This window comes from Pristis pectinata, chromosome 8, assembly GCF_009764475.1.
Source record: "Pristis pectinata isolate sPriPec2 chromosome 8, sPriPec2.1.pri, whole genome shotgun sequence".
NCBI lineage: Eukaryota > Metazoa > Chordata > Chondrichthyes > Rhinopristiformes > Pristidae > Pristis > Pristis pectinata.
Window position 1 is genome coordinate 35,447,442 of NC_067412.1, and position 24,634 is coordinate 35,472,075.

The 24,634-nt window shown below is 43.6% G+C and overlaps 1 protein-coding gene across 2 annotated transcripts in view; it reads right to left on the reverse strand.

Annotated features, from left to right (window-relative positions):
* baiap3 (BAI1 associated protein 3) overlaps positions 1 to 24,634 on the reverse strand; it is an 81,612-nt gene that overhangs the window by 37,777 nt on the left and 19,201 nt on the right. For both annotated transcript variants that reach the window (XM_052022221.1, XM_052022220.1), the window contains exons 3-10: positions 21,118 to 21,208; positions 20,109 to 20,186; positions 19,669 to 19,776; positions 18,331 to 18,390; positions 15,965 to 16,031; positions 14,534 to 14,747; positions 10,534 to 10,578; positions 4,716 to 4,793 (exon numbers count right to left, since the gene is read on the reverse strand). In XM_052022221.1, coding sequence (XP_051878181.1) covers positions 4,716 to 4,793; positions 10,534 to 10,578; positions 14,534 to 14,747; positions 15,965 to 16,031; positions 18,331 to 18,390; positions 19,669 to 19,776; positions 20,109 to 20,186; positions 21,118 to 21,208 — 741 coding nt within the window. The remainder of the gene's footprint in view (positions 1 to 4,715; positions 4,794 to 10,533; positions 10,579 to 14,533; positions 14,748 to 15,964; positions 16,032 to 18,330; positions 18,391 to 19,668; positions 19,777 to 20,108; positions 20,187 to 21,117; positions 21,209 to 24,634) is intronic.

Consider the following 24,634-nt stretch of genomic DNA (forward strand, 5'->3'; position numbering starts at 1 on the left):
AGAGACTGCAGATGTGCCCTGGACTATAGATAAAGTGGAGTTTCTTGCTATGACCATGTGGGCTTCCCTTGGGTGCTCCGGGTTCCTCTCACACACCAAAGGTTAATTAGTTAATGTAGATTACCCCTAGTCCAGGTTGCTGGTGGGGGAATTAGGGGTTAATGGGAAAGTGGGGAAATGGGATAGATGGGATTGCTCTGGGAGTGGTATAGACCCGATGGGCCGAAAGGAAGGAAATATGGAGAAGGTTTCCATTGGTGGAAGGGTTAAGAACCAGGAGACAAGGAATGAGATGACTGGCAAATGTTGATTCTGTCATTAACCTGGATTAGCAAAATGTTCTTGCAAAAGATAAACAAAGGGAAGGTTAGCAAAGACTTAGCTAGGATCAGTGCAGAAGAAGTTTGTCTTTTACATCAGTCCTCATTTAATTGTATGATTAAAATAATGTTTGAGGTAAGGGTGTTGCCCATCCCTTAAAAAATGTATTTAGAAGAAGTGAGGTGGGGTGGGGTGTCCCAAGAAAGATTCAGGGAGAGAGGAGAGACAGAGAATGAGTCACTGGGGGAAAGATTTCACCTTGATGCCATTATCAGCAAGAGGACAACTGAAAGAACCAGCAGCTCTCCATCGTAAAGCTGAACTGCACAGTCTGTGGGTGACTGCAGCCTTCCAAGGGGGAGGGCCAAAGCACTACTGCAGAGATTGGATTCTGCTCCATTGACTTTCTACCTGTTCCAAGGCTGGTGAACATGGGAACATAAGAATAGAACAAGGAGTAGTCCATTCAGCCCCTCCTTTCTACTCTGACATTCAATCAGAGCATGGCTGATTTTTTTTAACCTCACCTCCTTCCAAAGTGGATGATTTCACATTTTCCACATCACATTCAATTTGCGGTCTTTGCCCAATCACTCGACCCACCCATATTATCTGGCAGCCCTCCTGCATTCTCCTCACAACCCACACTGCCACCTAGCTTTGTATTATTAGTGAACTTGGAGTTACTACACTTGATTTCCTTATTCATTTCATTGACGTACATGATTAACAGCTGGGGTCCCAGCACTGAACCCTATGATATCCCACTTGTTACAGTCTTCCAACATGAAAATGACCTGTTTATTCCCACTTTTTGTTTTCTGTTAGCTAATCCTCAATCTATTCCAGTGTAATTTTCCTAATCCCATGCACTATTTTTACACTATCTTTATTTGATAATCTCTTGAGTGGCACTTTATCAAAGGCCTTCAGGAAATCCAGAAATAGTAAATCTACCAGTTTCCCCTTATCTACTATGCTAGCTACAACCTCAAAAGCCTCTAACAAATTTGTCAAGCATGATTTCCTCTTCATAAATCCATGATGTGCTTGTCCAGTCCAATTATTATTTTCTAAGTGCTCTGTTTCCACTTCCTTATTTGTAGATTCCAGCATTTTCCCTACTATTGATGTCAAGGTAACTGGTCAGTAATTCCCTGTTTTCCTACTTGTACTTCCAATCTGTGGGAATCATTCTCGAATCAATGGAATTTTGGGAGATGATAACATTCATCATAGCCACTTCTGTCAAACCCTTGTGATGAAGGTCACCAGGTCCTGGGGATTTATGGCTTTCAATCCCAATAATTTTTCCAATACTTTTTATACTTATGGTAATTTCTTTGAGCTCTTCATTCACTCCAAACCTATTGTTCTCCACTATTTCCAGAAGTTTTTAGTACCTTCTTCCATGTAGACAGACACAAAATATTTGCTTAATTTCTCTGCCACTTCCTTATTCTCCAAGATAACTTCTCTTGTCTCAATCTGTATGTGACAGACATAGCTTTTGTTTATCTTTTCCTTTTTACCTATCGAAAGAAGCTTTTACATTCTGCATTAGATGTTTCCTGCTAGCTCACTTTCCTTTTCCCTTTCAATTCCCCGATCCTCCTTTGCTGAATTCTGAAATTTTCCCTATCTCCACTTTGACAACATTATAACCAACATTGCAACAACTTTTTACTTACTACAAGTTATATGAATTGGTGTCAGAAGGGGATTCACAGATTTAGGAATAATAAAGAGTTTTGGTTTTGCAAGAATCAGTTTAGTTCAGTCACCAGTTTTTAGTCGTCGCTCAGACAGCGTGGGAAGCCGTTAGAACTTGGCTGTATGCATTGCTGTAGGGTACTCTCGGAGAGAGGCTGAGCTGCCTTGCTTTGAGTTGGTGCTGTAAATGTGGGTAACTCTGAGAACTAAGAGAATGTTGGTGTACTTCAAGTCAGTTTGATTGAGTGAAGGCAGAAACTATTGATAAGTAGTTTGTTAGAGAAGACAGGCAAAGTCATTCAGGAAAAAAACAGATATGCCCAGAGTGCATGCAATTTTATAGTTAGTTCAGGATCACAGAGGATCCCATGCAGAGGTTCCTGAGGTGTTGGAAAAGGAGCTGAAATATATGCTGAAGTTTAAGGGAGCCCAAATTAGGCTGGTTTGTGGAGTGCATTTTGGTTCATTATGTTTAGTTATGTTAAAACAACTAAGATACCAAAATTTAGAAATCAGGAGGGTACAAAGTTGGTGTTGCTTTGCTCTGTCTTGGAGGGAACTTGAATGTAAAAGGGCATCAAAGATTCCATTTGAGATTCCAGTTTCCATTCTAAAATCTTAAATTCCATTTTGTTTGAAAGTGCTTCTGAACGTTTGGCTATCCTAGTTTAAAAGTTCATCTTTAAAGAGTGGCCGCTGTTATTGCCAGTATCACCCAGAGATGAACACTGCTTAATCCCTTATAGTCAAGTATGTGTTTTGGAAGTGCTAAATTCTGTACATAGAAATGTTTTATCTATGAGATCCCTGAGCTCTGATTTAAATTCAGATATATTTAAGTTGTGTGAATATCTGTGGGACTTGGTTTCTTTAAGACATCAGATTATTCTTTGAAATTTGACAAACTTTTGACTTCCTAAACTCGATCTGAGGATATTGGGGCCAAGTTCCAACCTGTTGCCAGCTGCTCCTGAAGGCTGCAATTTGGCTGACTAGTGGTAGTGTAGCCTGCCCGTCTGTGCCACTGAATCAAAGGCACATGAATGAGAAGTGGCAGCATTGTGCACTAAAGTGGCATGGGGGACAACCTCTTGTCACTTTGTTCCCAGACAGGACACCTCATTGCCTGGGAGCAGAAACTACCTGAAGCCTAAAGGAATGATTAAATCTTGATCAAAGGTAAAATAAAAATCTGAAGTGGGTTTTGCTATCAAAGATAGAGATTCAATAAGGGAATTAAAAGTTGAACTCTATAATTAATAAACTGTCCATCTGAGTCTTGCTTGGAATTGGGATTTGTTTTCAAATGATATGTTCTGTCATCTCAGCACAACATGTTGCTAAATTGCTAAACAACAATGTGTTAATAACTTGGACCAGGTGGGAATATTTAATCCATATTTCTGTCCTTAACACTGCATAGGATGATAAAATTCTTCCCGTGTTCATGAATGGGAATTAATGGCAATTTATGGGATACGTAAAATTGGTGAGAAGAAATGATTGAAATTAGGTGATGGATGCAGAGTGCTAAGTGAGTGCTGGGATCGTGATCCTGAAAGACGTGCACCATAAATACATTCAAGCTGAACTCAGGGAAACCGTTGTTGAGTGTAATTAATTAAAAACTTTCTCTTGCCAATGTTGTGCCCTTGATTATGAACTTTTTAGGAGAAGTACCTGAGCTAACCTGGTTACCGTCTCAGACACAGAGAGAAAAGATCAAATGGCATGTGACATGACAATGAGACGCTATTGTGAGTGCAGCTGGTGAGGATGAGGAAAGGAGCATGTGGAAATGCAGACTTGTTAATGTGCTCAAAAGCTGACTAAATCATCAAGTTATTGACACAATACCTGTAGAGAAATTGACTGCGAGACCATCAAGATAGAGTTAAAACACATGGGCATTTTTGACACAAATCGAAGTTGGGTCCTGAAACAGTTGGAGACGAAGGGGAGATAATGCTTCGTAATGATTTTCCATGTGTGGTTCTGTGCTTGCAAAGGAGCACTGAAGAACCTTGTATGTTTACTGTTACAATGAAACGCTGTGATTTTCTTTGTAAAAGTTATTTACAGTGTTTGGTAAAGAAATTATAGAAATGGGCAAATAGCTTAGAAATATCTGGATTAGTTCAGTGCTACATGCAAAAATTCTGTAAGGATACTTCCTTCTTAAAGTGAGGAGCTGTAACACATAACTAAATATATCTTGTCCAGATTCTACCCTTTGTATTGATTGGTTACGTTAAATGAAGTACTGCATTCCAATTCCTGCAATTTGCCTGCTTGTTTATAACATAGAACAATGAACAGTCTTAGCTATGTAAAGTTCTTTCACAAGGGTACAGTTCAGAAAAACAAACCTGTATATGAGCATAATAGATAAATAAAGCTGGGTAAAGGAGCCATTGGGATTACTAATCTAGTGGGTTTTGTATGGAAGAGTTGTACAAAATGTTCTTGCAAAGGGGGTAAACAAATGTATAATTGACAATGATGGACATGTAGGTTAGGAACAGCCCAGAAGAAATCTGTCAAGTGCGTCAGTGGTCCTTTAATTGGGCAAGTGAGTCAAGGGGTATAATTAAAATAATGATTGCTGTTAAGGTCTCCTAAGTTCAAAGTTTATGACATTTAGGGATTGATTGGACAATGAATGGGGCAATATGACTTACCTGCCCATTCCTTTCAAACCACTGATCTGATTTAGATTTTTACATGCCTCGGCAACTGAAACATCATCATCATGGTCCCTAGGGAGAGAACAACAACACTGCTTAGTTATCCCTTTCATGCTATAGGACTCCTCTGTCAATGCAGTAGTATATGTGTACTATTGTGCATGGCTCTGAGGAAGTTCACAAGTGGTTTCATGTCATGCAACTCTGACACAAATACTGGGGCAGGAAGAAACTGAACCATCATACCCAAATTAGGCTGGGACCAGGATCTATTTACCAGGAATGTGGTGATGATGTTAGGGGGCATGCTCAGGGAGAGGAGGTAATATAATTTATAGTTCTAAAGCAAACTGATTGGATGAAAGGATGCCAATCATCAGAAAAAATATCAGGCACCACGGTCAATGGGAAAACTGAAGGATGTAAGTTTTAAACTAGGAGAGAGAAGTAAGAAATATGTGAGTAAATAAATGACTTAGAAGTATGTGTGGTGCAAGCAATTTTGCTCTCTGAAAATGCACATGTATAAATACTGAACAAATTACTTGCACAAATTCAGCTTGAAGAGTATGATGTGGCAGGTGTAATTGAGACAGCTTCAAGATGTTCAAGACCGTGATGTAAATATATCAGGTTATATGTTTCACAGGAAAGATAGGAAATATTGGTAGAGAAGGATGAACAGACTTAGTGATTAGTGTTGAAACCACACTATTGATGAGGGAAGATATAATGACTAGCAAGCAACAATAGGCAGAATTAAGAACTTGAAAAACATTTAATACTCATTTGAAATAGTTGTGAAATGCATACATCATAAAATCAGACAAGCCTAAAAAATAGTGTGACTTTATTAGGATAGCTTAACTTTCATGTAGATTGGGAAAAGCAAATTAGCTCATGTCTGAAAAATGAACGTACAGCATGCTCTTCTGCAACATGATCCCAAAAAAGGGATCAGGTCACACAGCACTTAGTAATGACTAACAGTCTCACTATCAGTGAAAATTTTAATATTTAATCATTATAATTACAATATAATTGAGTCCAATGTTGTGTTCTATAGCAAGAGATGTGAAATTGCTATTAGTATTCTAGACTAGATAAAGGTTAACTTCCATGTGCTGAGGTAGAGAGTGTCCATGATGAATTGAGCAAATCTGCTAATAGGTGAAACCATTATAGAGCAGTGGGAGGTGTACGAGAAGAATTTACTGTGATATAGTGATGATGTACAGAGGGATCTTGGGGTCCAAGTCCATAGCTCCCTGAAGGTGGCTGCACAGGTTGATAGGGTGATAAAGAAGGCATATGGAATGCTTGTCTTTATTAGTCGAGGCACTGAGTTCAAGAGTCAGGAAGTTATGTTGCAGCTTTATAAAACTCTAGTTAGGCTGCATCTGGAGTATTGCATTCAATTCTGGTCACCCCATTAGAGGAAAGATGTGCAGGCTTTGGAGAGGGTGCAGAAGAGGCTTACCAGGATATTGCCTGGATTAGAGGGCATGTTCTATAAGGAGAGGTTGGACAATCTTGGGTTGTTTTTTTCTGGAGCGGCGAAGGCTGAGGGGAGACCTGATAGGTTATAAGGTTATTAGACGCATAGATGGACAGCCAGTATCTTTTTCTCAAGGTCAAAATGTCTAATACTAAAGGGCATGCATTTAAGGTGAGAGGGGGTAAGTTCGAAGGAGATGTGCGGGGCAAGTTTTTTACACAGAGAGTGTTGGATGCCTGGAATGCGCTGCCAGGGGTGGTGGTGAAGGCAGATACGATAGAGGTGTTTAAGAGGCCCTTAGATAGGCACATGAATGTGCAGAAAATGGAGGGATATATGGACATTGTATAGGCAGAAGGGATTAGATTAGTTAGACATTTAATTACTAGTTTAATCAGTTCAGCACAACATTGTGGACTGAAGGGCTTGTTCCTGTGTTATACTGTTCTATGTTCTATACAGAATCAGTTCATATCCATCAATGGGAATGAGCTCTGGATATCAAGCCAAAGCCATGGAGAATGTAGAAGGTCAGCATAAAATTAGAGAAACGCATGCAAAGTGGTAAAAACTGGTACGAATCTGAGAAACTGGGAAAGGAACAAAGAACAGCAAGAGCAACAAAAGGATGTATGAAATGAAATGCGGAAAGAACATCAAAATCAAACAAAAATTTCTTTTTGCACATCAGGAAAATGAGAGCAGCCAGCAACAAAGTGTGCTCCTTAACAACAGATCACTGATACAGTAAATTAAATAAGGAAGTGGTGGATTTGCTCAATGATTACTTTGCTTCAGTACTTATAGAAGAAGAAGAGAGCAACCCTCAGTCATCCAAGGAAACCGATAATCAGTCAGAGCCAGAACTCAACAAAGTGAACGTAAGCAAAATAAGAGAGATTAAGAAAAGAATTGCAATAAGGAACAACAAATTCCCAGGAGCAAGTGGTAATGATATAAGGGTGTTAAAGGATATTTCAGGTTTTTAAATTGTAGTCATCCAAAGTTTTCTCATTTGAAGAATCATCTTTTAGATTAGATAATTATGCATGTCAGCCTGCTATTTAAAAATGGTGGGAGAGGGAAAGTGGAGAATTATGGACCACTAGCCTAACTGGTTGTCAGGAAGTGACGACAGTCTATAATTTTCCTTGGGATTGAGGGTGACCTGCTTCCACTATGGTTCTGCCAGCTCTGAGGGGGGCAATGTACCCAGTGAGAGACCCACAGAAGCTGCCTCAGGTAGGGTAGGAAATACTTGACATTCAAATGGTGGGGAGCTTGAGAGATGGTGCCATTTACGCTGGGCTTCTGAGTTCTCAATGCCATTCCAAATTTAGCTTCTCCACTTTAAGTGGTTTTGAGGCAGGGATTCTCACAAGTCAGTGTGGATGTTGCACCTTTTCAAGAAGGCTTTAAAAACATTCTTGAATCATTTCCTCTGACCACTGGGCAACCTTGTAGCTGAGATGGAGGTCAGAACACAGCCTCAGTTTCGAGAGCCTGCTGTCGGACATGTGAAATACAAACAGAAAATGCTGGAGTTACTTGGCAGGTCAGGCAGCATCTATGGGAAGAGAAGCAGTTAATGTTTCAGGTCTGGGAAACTGCCTAAGGAGATGAAAGAGAGAAATCAAGTTAGTTTTTAGTAGCAGAGGAGGTTAAGTGACAGATCATGCTTGGAGAGATGGAGGCCCCATGGGTTTAGGGTCAGTGGGAGAGACAGAGTTTCTGTGAATTCAGGGTCAGTGTGGGGGAGACGCCATGGGTTTAGGGTCAGTGTGGGGGAGACAGAGACCCTGTTGGTTTGGGGTCAGTGTGGGGGAGACGAAGACCCCGTTGGTTAAGAGTCATTGTGGGAGAGACAGAGACTCCGTGGGTTTAGAGTCAGTGTGGGGGGGAGATAGATACTCCATGGGTTTAGGGTCAGTGTAGGGGGAGACAGAGACTCTGTGAGTTTAAAGTCAGTTGGTGGTAATTGACCTCACAACTAGTGGATGGCTGGTCTGAGTCCGGGAGACTGTGATCTGGCAGTACATTGGGTGGGCAGGTTTCCCAGGACTTTGTGGGAGGGCTCAGACATCTTCAGGGTGAGCAGCTGGTAGCTTGAAAGTAAGGGTAAGCTGAGTAGGAGAGAGGTCCAGGGAACCGTGTGTCTGTAGTGACTGAATACCTTGAACTCTTTCAGTTGCTCAGAGAAACCTGGCATAGATTTGTTGAATGGATAGGTCATACCAATGAAACTGATGTAGGTTTTTGAAGAAGTAACTAAATTCATGAACAAGGGGAAGTCTATGGATGTTATTCATAAGGATTTCCAGGCAGTATTTAATGACATCGCTCATGATAGACTGTTAGTTAAAGATAGAAGCTCATGAAATTGAAGGAAAATTGTTGATCCGACTAGGAGGCAGATAATGGGTAGGCTGTCAAATGGACAGGATATGTCTCATGGTATCCTGCAAGGATCGGTGTTGGGAGCTGTAACTATTCACTGTATTTAGAAATGGTTTAGATTGTGGGATTGATACTCATATATCCAACATGGCCAAATGCATGAAGATTGGTGGCAGTGTAACTAAAAGGTTGAAAGCATAAAATTACAAAGGCTGTTACAAATTGAAACAGAAATGTGCCAAATAGGTTTCAACGGAAACAGTGAGGTCCACTTTCAACCAGGGAATGACAGAATAGTGTACCTTCTAAATGGTGTAAAACCAGAAGCACAGAAGTCCAAATAAATTTGAGCATCCTTGTACATTGGAGATTAAAATACTGTCAGAAAGCAGTGAAAATGGCAGTGGAATGCTGGCTTTCATATCTAGAGGACTAGCGTACAACTTACAGCAATACAAAGACCTAGTAGACTTAGACCCCAGTGAGAGTACTGTGAGCAGTCCTGGGAACCAGCTCTTAGGGAAAATATATATTGTCCTTGGAGGGAGTGTAAATTTACCAGAAGAAGACATGGAGTCCAAGCAGAGATCACTGAAACTAGGGGTGTATATTCTGGGATTAAGAAAGTTAAAGGATGATTTGATTGAAATTTTCATGATATTAAAATGGAACTGATAAAGTAGAGAGAAATGATTTCCAATGGGGGGTGGGGTGGGGGTGGGGTGATAGAACACTTTTCCACATATGGCAATTGACTCTGGGTTAACAGTTCATTTTAAATCTGAGATTGATGGATTATTTTGTAAACTAGAGGTATCAAGGGAATTGGAGAAAAGAGAGGTGCATGGCATTAGATCACATATCAGCTGTATCCTTAATGAATGACGGAACAGGCTCGAGAAGGTAGATAAGCTCCTCCCAGTCGCATGCTCTTGTGTTCCATTGATGGCTCTGAGCTGTGTTGAGGGAGTGTCGGGGCTCCTATTCCTATTCCTACTTGCTTCCTATTCACCAGGGTCACTGGTGAGAACTTCTGTTCGAGCGGATCACGATCAATGTCAAATATTTTTTCTTTTGGTCATCTGGGAGAGATGGTAGAGGGGGGAGGTTGGGGATGGTCAGGTCATGACCTTACCATACTCTGTTCCCTTTCTTTAACTCTGCTGCCCTTCCACCAATGGAGAAGGAATTACTGAGAAGATCACTCTCAACAAGAGCGTGCATACAGCGTGATGACAGGCGACTTTCTCTCAGGGAGACTTGGCACAGATGTTCTTGTCCACCTTATGGTGTGGTGCTACTTTATTTTTGACCCCAGCATTAAGGGAGTGACAGATATTACAGCCTAGCATGGTGACCATCGTTACGCTCTCAGAACCCAGGCAGAACCCTGTAGGACCAGATCTCAGCTCTGGGTGGAGTAGCTAGGGGAATGAGAATCCCTCTGATCTTGCCTTTACTCACTCCAGAAAGAGAGAGCGAGTGAGAGAAACCAGTTGAGACAGAAAGAGAAAAAGAGAATGAGGGATAAAAGAGAGAGGCAGTGAGACAAAGGGAGCAAAGGAGGAAGAGTTATGGAGTGAGAGACAGAAAGAAATAGGGAGAGAGAAGCAGAGGAAGGGAAAAGCAATAGAGAGAAATAAAATGTAAGGGAGAGAGAGAGAGATGATATACAGAAAGAAATGAAAGTGGGACACTGAGAAAGAAGGACAGAGATATAATGAAAGAAAGAGAAGGTGAGAAAAAGAGGTATAGCAGATGAGAAGAGAGGCAGAGGGAAGAGAATCAGAGACAGATGGAGCAAGAGAGTGAGGGAGAAGGAAATCATGGCGTAAAGAGAGGATTAGAGAGAGAGAAAAAGAGAGACCGAGAATAGAAATAGAATAGAAAGAAGACATAAGTGAAAAAAGCACTCACCAAATGTCAAGGTGGAGCTGGTCACTGTGGATGTCATCCACTTCACTGGAATAAACAAGAAATCAATGCTCAATAAACAAAGAAAGGAAGCTTTGCTTTTCCACAGTACCTTTCAAGATCCCATGCTGTCTCTTGGTATTTCACAGCCAATGAAGTACTTTTGAAATCTATTTGCTTTCCGGCCCATTCAGACCGGGGGTCTCACTCAGTCCGGGTCTTCTTCTACTCAGAGTCCCATGTATAGCAGGAAGGCCAAGAGATTCCTTACTTCCTATGGAAATACTGTTTGGGAGAGCTCGCCATTTGCAAACTGATTTTCTACATCATAACTGCAAAGCCAGTGGGCAAGACTTGGGCAGCACAGTGGTGCAGCTAGTAGGGCTGGTGCTCAGGTTTGATCTTCTGCTCAGATCCATGGTCAGTTCACAGACTGATCAGCATCTGCAACCTGTTCAAGTTGGTATCAGGGGCCAGAGTCAACTGCAGGAAGAGCGAGGGCGTGCTCTTCAATAAGTGGACTGACTGATCCAATGTCCCCTTCACCGTCAGGTCTGACTACCTGAAGGTGCTGGGGATGTAACAAGAATTGGCTGGAGCGGATTGGGGAGGTAAAACAAAAATTGGGTCTGTGGAAGTGGCCTTCTTTGTCAGTCACTGGGGAGAACTTGGTCATCAGGTGCGATGTGCTCTCAGGGCTGCTGTACTCAGCGCAGTTGTGGCCTGTTCCTCACTCCTTTGTGGACGAGTTCTTCCAAATAAACACCTTTGACCACAAGCCCATCAGGAAGTGGTCAGTGCAGAATGTACTTCAGACACTGCAGGACAGGGACACTATGGATTCCGTGGGTTTGTTCCTCGTGCAAACAGTCCAAACCATATGGCAGAACACCTCATCAACAGATCTGATCAACAAGCACAAAGACCTCGCTTGGTTGGCTGCTGTACTTAGTGCAGTTGTGGCCTGTTCCTCACTCTTCTACCTCAGCAATCATCCGGGACGTCTTCCAGTTTATCTGGGAGTCCAAGATGGAGCGAGTCCGATGGGTCACGCTGCACAATTCCCCTGAGAGTGGGGGCAAAAGTTACCCAACGTTGTCCTCATCCTGATGACCACCTTCATGTGTGGCTGAATCAGTCAGTGTGTGGACCCCAAGTATGTGGGCACCAAGTGTCACTATGTGCTGAGGTTCTACCTGTCCCTGGTGTTGCGGAAGATAATTCTGGCCCCTTTACCGCGCAATGCCCCAGTCAGCTGGACAATGCCGCACTACCTGACCTTTGTAGAAGAGTTCTTCCAAATAAACACCTTTGACCACAAGTCCATCAGACAGTGGTCAGTGCGGAATGTACTTCAGACACCGCGGGACAGGGACACTATGGATTCTGTGAGTTTGTTCCCAGTGCAAATGGTCCAAACCATATGGCAGAACACCTCATCGCCAGATCTGACCAACAAGCACAAAGACCTCACTTGGCTGGCAGTGAGAGGTGCCCTCCCAGTCAGAGCTTTCCTCTACAGATGACATATCACCCCGACGTACACTGCCCTCGGGACGGCTGCGGTGGGGAAGAAATGGTCACCCACCTCTTTGCAGAGTGTCGATTTGCAAAGAGGGTGTGGAGAAGGATGCAAGGGTCTGTGTCCCGGTTCATCCCCAGCAGCTGCGTGACAGAGGACTCTCTGATCTATGGGCTGTTCCCAGGGACACACACCGAGACAGACATCAAGTGCTGCTGGAAGGTCATCAACTCAGTGAAGGATGCCCTTTGGTCTGCCCGAAACCTGTTGGTCTTCCAGCACAGTGAGATGTCTGTAAGGGAATGCTGCTGACTGGCACAGTCCAGGCTGCAGGAGTACGTGCTGAGGGACACACTGAAGCTTGGGGCTGCCATTGCTAAGGCTCTGTGGGGAAGGACCACAGTCTGGGCTTCTTCCGCTACCACACATGGAGGGGCAGAGTTGGGCGGAGAAGCTCCTCGAACAATGAAAGGGGTATCACCTCAGGGAGCCACATAATGGTGCTATGTTTATTTGTGTGTTTTTGTTTCACTTTAAAGTTTACACTACTGAGTGTAACAACCATGAATGTTAAGATTTTTGTATTTTGCAGTGTGTTCTTCCTTTGTATTTATTTTTTATTATGAATAAATTTTATTTTTGAAATAAAAAAAAATCTCAGGTGCTGCCTGTGTGGAATTTGCATGTTCTCTCTGTGTCCACATGAGTTTCCCTCAGGTGCTCCGGTTTCCTCACATTCCAAAGTCGTGTGGTTGAAAGGTTAATTAATTATAGTAAATTTCCCCTGGTATAGGTGGGTGGATGAAGAAATCAGGTGGTGTTGATGGGCACATGAGAAAGAATAGGTTACTGGGAAATGTGTGGGAATGGGATTGATGAGATTGCCCTGAGATCTGGCATAGGCTCAATGGGCCAAAATGTCTCCTTCTATCTCATAAGGAAATACATGAACTTCCTGCTGGTGGCACACAAGCTGAAACTCATGTCAAGCTCTGGAATATTGGATCATCCTGGGCTGTCTGACACAAGGCAGCACGGAAGGGAGCTCCTACAGCTGGTCAAGAGAAAGAGCCCAACAAAATAGCAGTAAAAAGGGTTGTTCGTCCACCAGCAGTAAAATGATCTGGATCCATTAATAGTGGAAATTAGCTACAGATTTTAGCCTTGATTAAGTTATGCTCACATTATTGAATATGTGGACTTGTTATAAGACCAGGAAGACATCTAAAACATGAAGTTACATTGCTGAGACCTCAGATTTTTCCTTTCTCTTCACTTGTGGTGCAATACTCCTCTGTGAGTAAAGCTGTCAAGTACTGGAAACTCCAGTTTGCCATGTGTTTGAGGGGTGGGGGGTTGGTGATGTTGCTGCTATCAGCAGCCTGTGTGAGGACCAGTAATGCACACCGACGTGGCACGGGGTTCACCTTGGGGACAGTCTGCCGACCTCAGCTGAGAGCCGCTATAACAAACTCTGGGGAGGTGGGTGAGGGTTGCAGCAGCAGACTAGTGGGGTCCGTGGTGACAGCAATACAAGAACCAGCGGATCAGATTCTCTGGTTATTCACTAAAACCCTTCCTTTGCTCACACCTATCTCTCACCTACATGCTGCAACATCATAAAAAAAACATGGCATCAGCGATGACTCCCAGCTCTATTGTACCACCACCTCTCGACAACCCCTGTCCCCACAGCAGTGCTTAAATTCCCCACCATCCAGCACTGAATGGGCAGAAATTCCACCTACTTCCATCTCTGTAATCTCACTCAACTCCAGTCCTCAGCTGATCCATTCCTCTGTTACCTCTAGGCCTGATTATTCCAACACATTCCTGGCTGGGCTCATGTATTCTTTCATCTGAAAGCTTCTCATCCAAAAATCTGCTGAGCATGTCTGAGCTCCCACCAAGCCCTATTCACCCAATGCCATGTACTTGTTGTGTTGGTTCCAGTTCAAGCAAATTCTGATCTTTGTTTTCAGATCCCTCCTTAGTCCCTCTCTATCCCTGTATTTCTTTCACACAGCTCTCTGCACTACCCCTCCCACACTGGAGCACTCCCTCAGTACTGCCCCTCTGACAGTGCAGCACTCCCTCAGTACTGCCCCTCTGACAGTGCAGCACTCCCTCAGTACTGCCCCTCTGACAGTGCAGCACTCCCTCATTACTGCCCCTCTGATGGTGCAGCACTCCCTTAGCACTGACCCTCCCACAGTGCAACATCCCCTCAGTCTGACCCCTCCAACAGTGCAGTCTCCCTTATGTACTGTGCAGGAGTGCCAGCCTGTATCATGCTCTCGGATCTCCAGAGTAGAACCCAGAACTCACTGATTCAGGAGTGAGAGATCTACTAAATGAGCCACACTGACCCCTATGGAAATTGTTAATCCGTGCTGTGAGAATGATGATCAAAGTGTAGATGGTGTGATTGCCCCCAAAGCATTCCCCGAGATTTGGTAGCTCAGCCATAAAAATACTCACAATACGTAGCTCTCATTCCACACAGGATTCAACGTGTTTGATTTGACATCCGTGACCTGGATGTATTTGGCAGGCAATACATTCTTGAGGCTAGACCTCTTTTCCATCTTCTCCCTTTTCCTTCTAAAGCTGAATTTTCGACCCTTCTTCTCTTCCACCTCCTGTGTGGCATGTCCCTGAGTGATTCCCAGCATACAGTAGGGATCACTGAAACCTGCAGAGATACATAACGTCAGGGAATGGAAGGTGAGAGAGCTCTCCAGGGCATCACCCTGTTGGTTGGTGTTTGGTCAGATGAAGGGGAGACAGCTGGGGTGGGGAGTGGGGGAAGGGAGACCAGAAAGGGCTGCATTAATTCTATAAATGGTGCAGGAAGTGTGAGGTAGGGCTGTGTGTCTGCAGTGCAAAACATCACTGGGAGTAATCACCTGAACCAGAGAATTACCGGTGAGATTACAGAGTACTGAGTGGGATTGCAGAGTAATTACTGGGATCGCAGACACCAGGCACTCACAGCTCTGAATGCTATGAAATGAGCAAGCTGATTGGCTTCATGTCTGCACCTTCCTCCAGCCTGGTTTGTGTGTGGTCAGGGGCTCTGGGTGCACACTCAGTTATTAATGGAAGATCTAGTGCATTGTAAAGGCTATGAAGCTTTAACACAGCAATTCCCCCTACCCCCCCCAACTCCCCCCCCCCCCCCACCCACCCCAACCATCCTCTGCCCCCATCTCAGGCACTTCCATGTTGTTAAACAGCTTGCTGGCTCACTGACCTGCAGTGCCACAACACAGGCATTAATTTTACTGGGTAAACTCCTGGAATGTAACAGAGAGCCTGTGACTTGGGAAGGGACGGAGTGAGGCAGAAACTTCAGTGTTAACACTTTACATTTTCAGAATCAGAATCAGGTTTATTATCACTGAAATGTGTTGTTTTGCAGCAGCAGTACAGTGCAAGACATAAAAGTTACTCTAAGTTACAAAAAAAAGTTCAAAAGAGGAGTACCGTGGTAGTGCTCATGGGTTCATGGACCATTCAGAAATCTGATGGCGGAGGGGAAGAAGCTGTTCCTAAAATTTTGAGTGTGTGTCTTCAGGCTCCTGTACCTCTTCCCTAATGTGGTAATGAGAAGAGGCATGTCCCGCATGGTGAGGGTCCTTAATGATGGATGCTGCCTTCTTGAGGCACCGCCTTTTGAAGACATTCTCGATGGTGGAGAGGGTTGTGCCCGTCAACTTACCTGTACAATTCACCTGTCAACTTATTGTTAGTTTCTGTGTAAAAAATGTTAATGTCTGCTTTTAGCCCCGATCATTAACTGATTTATACAAAGATTTCCTCCCCAGAAAAGCCTGGCAGATCTGCCTGGGGATTAATGAAGAACTATGGAAAACACACAAGGCAGTTCCTAGGCTCTGGGTTACACACCGTTGGCATCCTTGGCTAACAGGTTTCTTGCCTCCATGACAGTCACCTTCAGGGTGAGGGAGGGTGCCTGTGAGAGACACAAAGAAGTACACAATATCAGAACAGCTGAGGATCAATCAGCTCAAGCATGGAAAAAAGGCAACACAGCTCCCATTTCCCTTCTCCAGCACGAGGGGCAATAAAGCAGCCAGTGTACAAGCCAGAGAGAGACTGAACCACCAAGTTATCTCATCACAGGTAAACCCAGAAACTGCTGCTCATCCACGGAAAGCAGCAAATGAAGGGAGGAAAGGGAGTCAACGTTTCAGGTAGAGTTTCCAGAGCTGGCAGCACATGCTGTCTGTTCTGAGCGTCCAGTCTACTTAATTACTTTTTCCAATATTGGTATTAGTATTGGTATAGGTTTATTATTGTTACCTGTACCGAGGCACAGTGAAAAACTTGTCTTGCATACCGTTCGTACAGATCAATTCATTACACAGTACATTGAGGTAGTACAGAGTGCATTGAGGTAGAAACAGCCATAAAAGAAGCAGCTGAGAAGGTACTGAGCACCTTGAGTCTCCACAGTGGGAGCCCCTGGAGCCATTCACAAACAACTGACATCCCAAACTACCCATCCAGCCCCCTGTGGCATTAGACTCTTCAGCCACCTCAGAACTCCCAGAACTACGGTAGAAGCAAGTCATTCTCGACTGCATGAGAAGAAAAGAATGATCACAATTTCACAGTTTTCTGATGATATGAAAGCTGGAAATGCAGTCAAGAGAAATGAGGATGATGACTTCCTTCAGGGAGATATAGACTGATGAAATGGACAAATGAGTGATAGATGAACTTTAAGACAGACAAGGGTAGGGAGAGATTTTGGAAAGGTGGTAAGTGTACCAGGAATGTGTGAGGTGGGTTCACTCCCCTCAGAGCAGTGAAGTTAAGGGAGATTTGACAGGGGGTGAATCATGAATGGTTTTTATAGAATAACTAACATAAAATCGTTTCCATTGGCAGGTGGGTCAGTGTCCAGAGGAGCCAGACTGAATATGCTTGGAGAAGGAATGGCATGAGAAAAACAGATTTACATAGTGAGTCGTGATTGGAGTCTGACAGGATTTTGAAAACAATCTAATAATAACTTTCAAAAGAAAGTTGCATAAATACCGGAAAGGAAGTGATTTCAAGAGCTATGAGGAAAGAAAAGGAGGGTTGGAGCTAATGTGATAACTTAATCAAAGGGCTACCAAGGCTAAGGGATGCCATTTGTACTTGTCATTTTATTTTTCGATATTGCTCATCCATGGATGCAAATACAATAGAGATGTTTAAGAGGTTCTTAGATAAGTACATGAATGTGCATCGAATAGAAGGATATGGACATTGTGTAGCCAGAAGGGATTAGTTTAGTTAGGTATTTAATTACTAGTTTAATTAGTTCAGCACAAAATTGTGGGCCGAAGGGCCTGTTCCTGTGCTGTACTGTTCTATATTCTAGGTTTTAAGTAGTGAGCACAAGACTACACACAGGAGTTCACTGTTACAGAACCAGGAAAGGATTTGGGTGCGGATCCAGGGAAAGAACTCTGAAAACAACCCTGGCCACCTCCTGTTAAAAGAAGTACCCAGAAACAAGGCATCTTTGTTCCTCACCCTGGGAATGAATTCTGGGCATCACACCTGAGGAATGAACCTCAGGAATTGAACACAGGGACACTCGCTGTTTGTCAAACTTTGGGACTCAGTTTGGAAACACATTCTTGGAATGCAGCTTGGGAGGGTGTCCTGTGAACACATATTGGGAGTAGACCTGGAACCTACTCAAGGACCACATCCTGGGCACTGCACCTCAGGACCACAGTCTGTCCTTCACATCCCAGGGTCTAACCCCTGGAGCAGAGCCTGAGAAACACACACCAAAAATAGACATCAGGAACAGTCTGAGAACAGATCAAGGGAACACAAGACAAGAATGCACCTGGCTGCAAGCACAAAAGAAACAATAACAATAGAAAGAAAAGATGCAGTTGATTGGCAGCTGGGCTTTACTCTCTGCTCCAGCCCCCTCTCATTTAGATCAATGGCCTTGAATGAATTGGCCAAATTAGAAGAAGCAACACAGAAGCCGAGTTTAACTGTTGCAGTTGGGGCTGAAAAGTAAATCAGGAGTGTAATTTGGTGGATGAATCAGGATTAGAGGACCAGAAATTGTGAATTGTTTTAATTTGAAGCCATTTGGAACAACAAAGGCAGAAATACTGGCAGAAGCTACCCGCCTTTGCTGGTGGCTCAGTTTAGTTTGTCTTCTGATTGTACTGGAGGAGGGTTTGATATGCGAGGGGTCATCCCAGCACTGCATTCTAACACAGTTTTACCTTTGCCTCTTTCACTGTGCACATCATGGCTTCATGGTCACACATGTCAAGCTTGAAGACCTGCAAAACATTTAAAGCTGCTTCAGCCTCTTGCACTCTACATACAATTATACACAGCAGAGCAATGCGAATTTCTATTTCTGACCTGGTACCTTCTGCCCTTGTGGGGACACATTCACCAACTTCCCAACTTGCTCTGACATTGACACTCGTTTCTCAGCAGGGGTCAGGAGCAGGAATCCTGGGCAAGACCAGTCTCCTCCCCGTCTGCAGTATAAACCCAGAATGGCTACTCCACTTCATGCCATGAGCAGAGGCTGATGGCAATGCAGGCATCTAAGCAAGAGGATAATTGCACTGCAAGGTTCAACATGTAACCTATATTTACCTCACACCATAAACAGACAGACTGTATGGATTTTCCATTTGCCGCTAAGATGCAGACCAACTGTTTTGGAGCAGGTTCGTTATTGAAATCAATACACATGGTTTTGGGAACAGTGGGAGAATGACAGTGTTTCTTTAACACCTGGGTGGTTCATTGAAATCTGATTCTCTCTCTCTCATCTGCCTTACGATCCTATCTGTCTCTGTCAGTTTACATTTTTATTAGTAACACTCAGTTTATCTTGAAGACACAAGAGACTGCAGACGCTGGAATCTGAAGCAACAAACAAGCTGCTGGAGGAACTCAGTGGGTCAGGCAGCATCTGTGGAAGGAAATGGACAGTTGACGTTTTGGGTCAAGATCCTTCTGGTCCAGATGAAGGGTCTCAACCCAAAACGTTGACTGTCCATTTCCCTCCACAGATGCTCCCTGACCTGCTGAGGTCCTCCAGCAGCTTGTTTGTGGACTCAGTTTATCTCTCTCTCTCTCTCTCTCTCTCACTCTGTCTCTGTCTCTCTCTGTCTCTGTCTCTGTCTCTCTCCCTCTATCTCTCTCACTCTCTTTCCTCGGTGGGCTTCCTCCGGGTGCTCCAGTTTCCTCCCACATTCCAAAGACGTATGGGTTAGAAAGTTGTGGGCATGCCATGTTGGCACCAGAAGCGTGGCGACACTTGCAGCATGCCCCCAGAACACTCTACGCAAAAGATGTATTTCACTGTGTGTGACTAATAAAGATACCTTGTCTTATCTTATTTCTCTCTCTCTCTCTCCCTCTCTCTCTTTCTCTCTGTCTCTCACTGTGTAATCTGGGGTTTCAGTGTGGAAATGCCTGTATTTTTAGAACTACAGGTTATGGAGCTGCTCTGGGTAATCCAGTAGAACTGCCTGTAGTTTTGGGATTTCAATCTGCCTATACCAAGTATTGTAATGGTGTGAAACTCCAAGGGTTACCTTCTGGATATAGTGGATCATCTCCTCTTGATTTGTGATGTGTGTTACGGAGGGAACACCGGTTTGATGGATCAGGGTGTAGAGTATGTCCTCATAGAGCAGCAGCAGCTGCAGTGACAGATACAACACACCTATGATCTTACATTCATAACAGTCCCAACATAGTCCTGCCCCACCCCTCTGCTCCTCACGTTTGCACTGTCCACAACCTCCCATCAACTACCATCCCCTCATCTCCTATCACCACCCCTACTATCAATATTACCTTCCTGACACAGTGATTAACTCTTGATACTCCATTCTTTTCCTTGAGTTCCCATCCAGATCCCTTTTCCTGCACCTTCCCTTTCTTGCCACATTGCCAACCACTCCCACCTCCGACCCCCATCACTACCCACCTTCCCAGGTCAACCCCAGCTCTCATTAAAGGTGGGCATTACCTCCTTGTGTGAGACCTTCAGCTTCTCACTGTGTCCAGATGCTTGAGGTGGAAGCAAGTCGCTGGAGTCCTCAGGAGGCTGTGGTGAACAGTGAGAGACCTCATTACATTTCACACTGGTTCCAAAACATTGTTAACATTGTTTGACAACTACAGTGTGGCACTGTCCATGGGCACTGACCATGGATACTGACCACTTGCACTGATGGGCACTGACCACAACCACTGTCTGCTGCATTGACTGGCACTGATCATAGACACAATGACCATGAGCAATGACCACAAGCACTGTCCATGGGCACTGTCCATGGGTATTGACCACAGCCACTGATAGGCACAGTCTATGGGTACTGACCAGAGCCACTAATGGGCACTGTACATGTGTACTGACCAGAGCCACTAATGGGTACTGTACATGGGTATTGACCACAGCCACTGAAAGGCACTGTCCATAGAATTGACCACAGCACTGATGGGCACTATCTATGGGTACTGACCACAGCCAGTGATGGGCACTGTACATGGGCATTGACCACAACCTCTGATGGGCACTGTACATGGGTATTGACCACAGCCACTGATGGGCACTGTACATGGACATTGACCACAGCCACTGATGGCACTGTCCATGGTACAGTAATTGATCACAGCCACTCTCTGCTACGCTGACTGGTACTGACTAAGAAGTATGGCCCTGGGCACCAGCCTGAGGCACTGACTAGTTCTCTGACCCATTGCTTCATGGTCTTACCTGTGCCCCATATTCTTGACACAGATATGCTCCCAACCCTACCACCCGGCACCACATCCAGAAAGTCAACCCCTCGAGGGGTACAGCCCCCACTGCTGCATCACACTGGACAACACTTTGTGGGCAATAAACATGGATGATCACTCGATCACCGTGGTCTAAGGCCACCAAACCGCCAAGGAGTCAAGGCTGCCAGAGCCAGGCAGAATGATCGTGGCTTGTTGTCAGGGGATATGTGTGAGTTGTCGCAGTTCCTTACCAGTGTGTAGTCTGATCGCTTCATGATCTCCTGCTTCTGTTCGATGGCAGTCAACGTGGCAAAAAAATCATCCTCTTCTCCATCATTGGTCCTGTCACAGAGAAGATATATTTACTAAAAGCATCTGAACCAGAAGGAGCGCTTCTGATACATTCAGCCAGGGGAATTGCTGGAATCTGTTATTAAGGAAATGGTAACACATAGCAGAGCTTATCCAGAGTCAACTCAATTTTATGAAAAGGAAATTGTATTTAACAAACTTATTAGAGTTCTTTGGGGATATAGTAAGGAAGGTAGATGGAGGGAAACCATTAGAAGTAGTGACATTGGATTTCCATAGATAAGAAGCCTAAGAAATGGTTGCTAAACAAGAGAAGGGTAATATATCAGCACAAATAAAGGATTGGATAACAGAGAAAAAACAGAGTAGAGATAAAAAAGATAATTTTCAGGTTGGTAAGCAGAAATTAATGGGGTGCTGTAGGGATCTGTGCTGGGATCTCCCCTAGTAAAAGACAAATGGGAGCCTTTTAAACATGAATTAACAAGTATTCAGGGACAGCATGTTCTGGTAAGAGTGAAAAGGAAAGAGGGTGGTGATTAGGGAACCTTGAATGACGTAGGTTATTGAAGGTTTGTTCAGGAAAACTGCAATCAAGCAAGTCCCTTGAGGAATATAGAGGGTGCAGGAGAGTAATTCAGAAGGAAATTAGGAGAGCAAAATGAGGTCATGAAATATCATTGGCAGGTAAGATGAAGGAGAATCCTAAATCATTCTCTGTATATTAGGAGAAAGAGGGTGGCTAGGGACCAAAAGGATAAGGATAATTTATATGCGTAGCCAGGGGATATGGGCGAGGTCCTTAATAAATATTCCGCATCTGTATTCAACAAGGAGAAGGATGTGAAGGATAGTCCAGGGAGGGATATGTTGACCGTCTAGATCATGTAAGTATTAAGAAAGTAGAGGTGTCAGATGTCTTGGAACACATGAGTAAATCCCCAGGGCTAGATGAGATCTATCCCAGAATGTTATGGAATACAAGTGAGGAGATTGCTGGGGCCCTGACAGAGATTTTTGGATCATTAACCACGGGCAAGATACCAGAAGACAGGAGGATGGCTAATGTTGTTCCTTTATTTACGAAAGGTCGCAGGAATAAGTCAGATAACTACAGTTCAGTTAACCTTACATCAGTGATTGGGAAATTATTGGACGAAATTCTAAGGGGCAAGATTTATGTTCACTTAGAAAGGCGAGGAGAGTTAGCATGACTTTGTGAGGGTGAAATCCTATCTCACTAACTTAACTGAGTTTTTTGAGGAGTAATCAAATAGCTTGATGAAAACAGGACGGTAGATATTGTTGATATGGACTGTAGTAAGGCATTTGAGAAGGTTCTGCATTATAGGCTGGTCCAAAAGGTTATGGTGCATGGGATCCAAGACAAGCTGGCTAATTGAATCCAAAATTGGCTTGGTGATGGGAGCAGAGGATTTTGTGGTGGTGTACCATAGGGGTCAGTGCTGGGATCTTTGCTGTTTGTGATAGTATATTAATGACTTGGATGTGAATGTAGGAGGAATGATTACTGAGTTTGTGGATGACGTGTAAGTTGGATGGAGTGTTGGCAGATAAAATTTAATACCAACAACTGTGAGGTGATGCATTTTAGGAAGTCAAAAAGTAGTAAGACAGATATGTAAATAGTAGGGCACTAAGGAATATCGACAAACAGAGAGACCTTGGGGCCCAAGTCCATAGTTCCTTGGAGTGGCAACACAGGTAAATAGGATGGTGAAGAAGGCATATAGTATTCTTGCCTTCATTGGTCTTGGCATAGAATATAAGATTTGGGATGTTATGTTGCAACTTAACAAAACACTTGTTAGACCACACTTGAAGTATTGTGTGCAGTTGTGTTTGCCATACTATGGGAAGGATGTAGTTGTGTTGGAGAGAGTGTAGAGTAGAAATACCAGGATGCTGCCTGGATTGGAGGACTTTAGTTGTGGGGAGAGATTGGACAGACAGGGCTTGTTTTCCTTAGAGCAAAGGAGGCTGAGGTGTAACGTGGTAGAGGTATGTAAGATTATGACAGCATAGATAGAGCAGATGGTCAAAATCTTTTTCCCATACCTGGGGTATCAAAAACAAGAAGGCATGGTTTTGAGGTGAGAGGTAAAGATTTAAAGGGGAATTTAGGGGTGAGTTTTTTACACAGAGAGTGGTTGATATCTGGAACACGCTGCCAGGGGAGGTGGTGGAGTCAAATACAATTACTACATTTAAAACGCATTTAGACAAGCAATTAAATAGGCAAGACATAGAAGGATACAGTCTTAATGTGAGCAGATGGGATTAACATAGATCGGCAAAAAGGTCAGCATGGATGTGATGGGCCAAAGAGCCTATTTCTGTGCTGTACAACTCTATGACTCTATCTATGACTCACTGACCCTAAGACTCTATTCACAATCTATATTAATGACTGCAAAGAAAGGGCCAAGTACAGTGTGTCCAAGTTTGCTGAAGTACAAAGGTAGGGGAGAGGTAATGTGTAAGGAGAACACAGAGAGTTAGAAAGGAATGTAGACAGGTTCAGTGAGTAGGCAAAAAGATGACTTGTTTTCCCTGTAGTAGAGGAGGCTGAGGGATGGACTGACAGGATTATATAAGATTATGAGAGGCACAGAGAGGGTAGATAGTCAAAATCTTTTTCCCATGTTGGAGCATAGTGTGGGCAAATATGAGATTATCTTCTCTGGTAAAAGAATAGCAAGGCAGAATTTCACTTAAATAGTGTAAGATTATTATAAGTCAGTATTCAGAGAGAACTAGAAATCCTTGTATAAGAAACACAAACTGTTATCAGAAGCAAATTATTAAGAAGGCAAATTGAACATTGATCTTTATTTTGAGGGACAGAATACAAATGTAAAACTTGCTAAACTGTACAGGGTTTTGGTGAGCCTGCACCTATGTAACTGTGGATAGTTTTGGTCTCCCTATTTAGCAAAGGGCATATTTGCCTTGGAGGCAGCGCATTATAGGTCCATTAATCGCTTCTTAAGATAAGTGGTGATCCTAAGAAAAGATTGAGCAATAACTTAAAATCAAAAACCTGCAGATATTGGAAGTTTGAAATAAGAACAGAAAGTACTGGAAACATCCTCTAGGTCAGGTAGCATCTATGGGGAAAGAAGCAGAGTCTAAGGTTTATCAAAACTTTATAAAGATTGAGCAGAATGGGCCTATAATCTTTGATGTATAGAGAAAGGAGGGGGAAGGAGACTGGAACTAGAGGCATTGTCTCAGCATAAAGGTTTGGCCACAAGCGGAGGAATTTCTTCTCTCGCAGGGTTGTGAACCTTTGAAATTCTCTCCCCAGGGAATTTTCTTTGCTGTGCCCCACTTCTTTCTCTACACTCCATCCTTACCTATAATCAATGAATAAAATGATTCAATGTTTTTGCTCCAACCCATTATAGTTTTACCATTCATACCCCTTGGGGT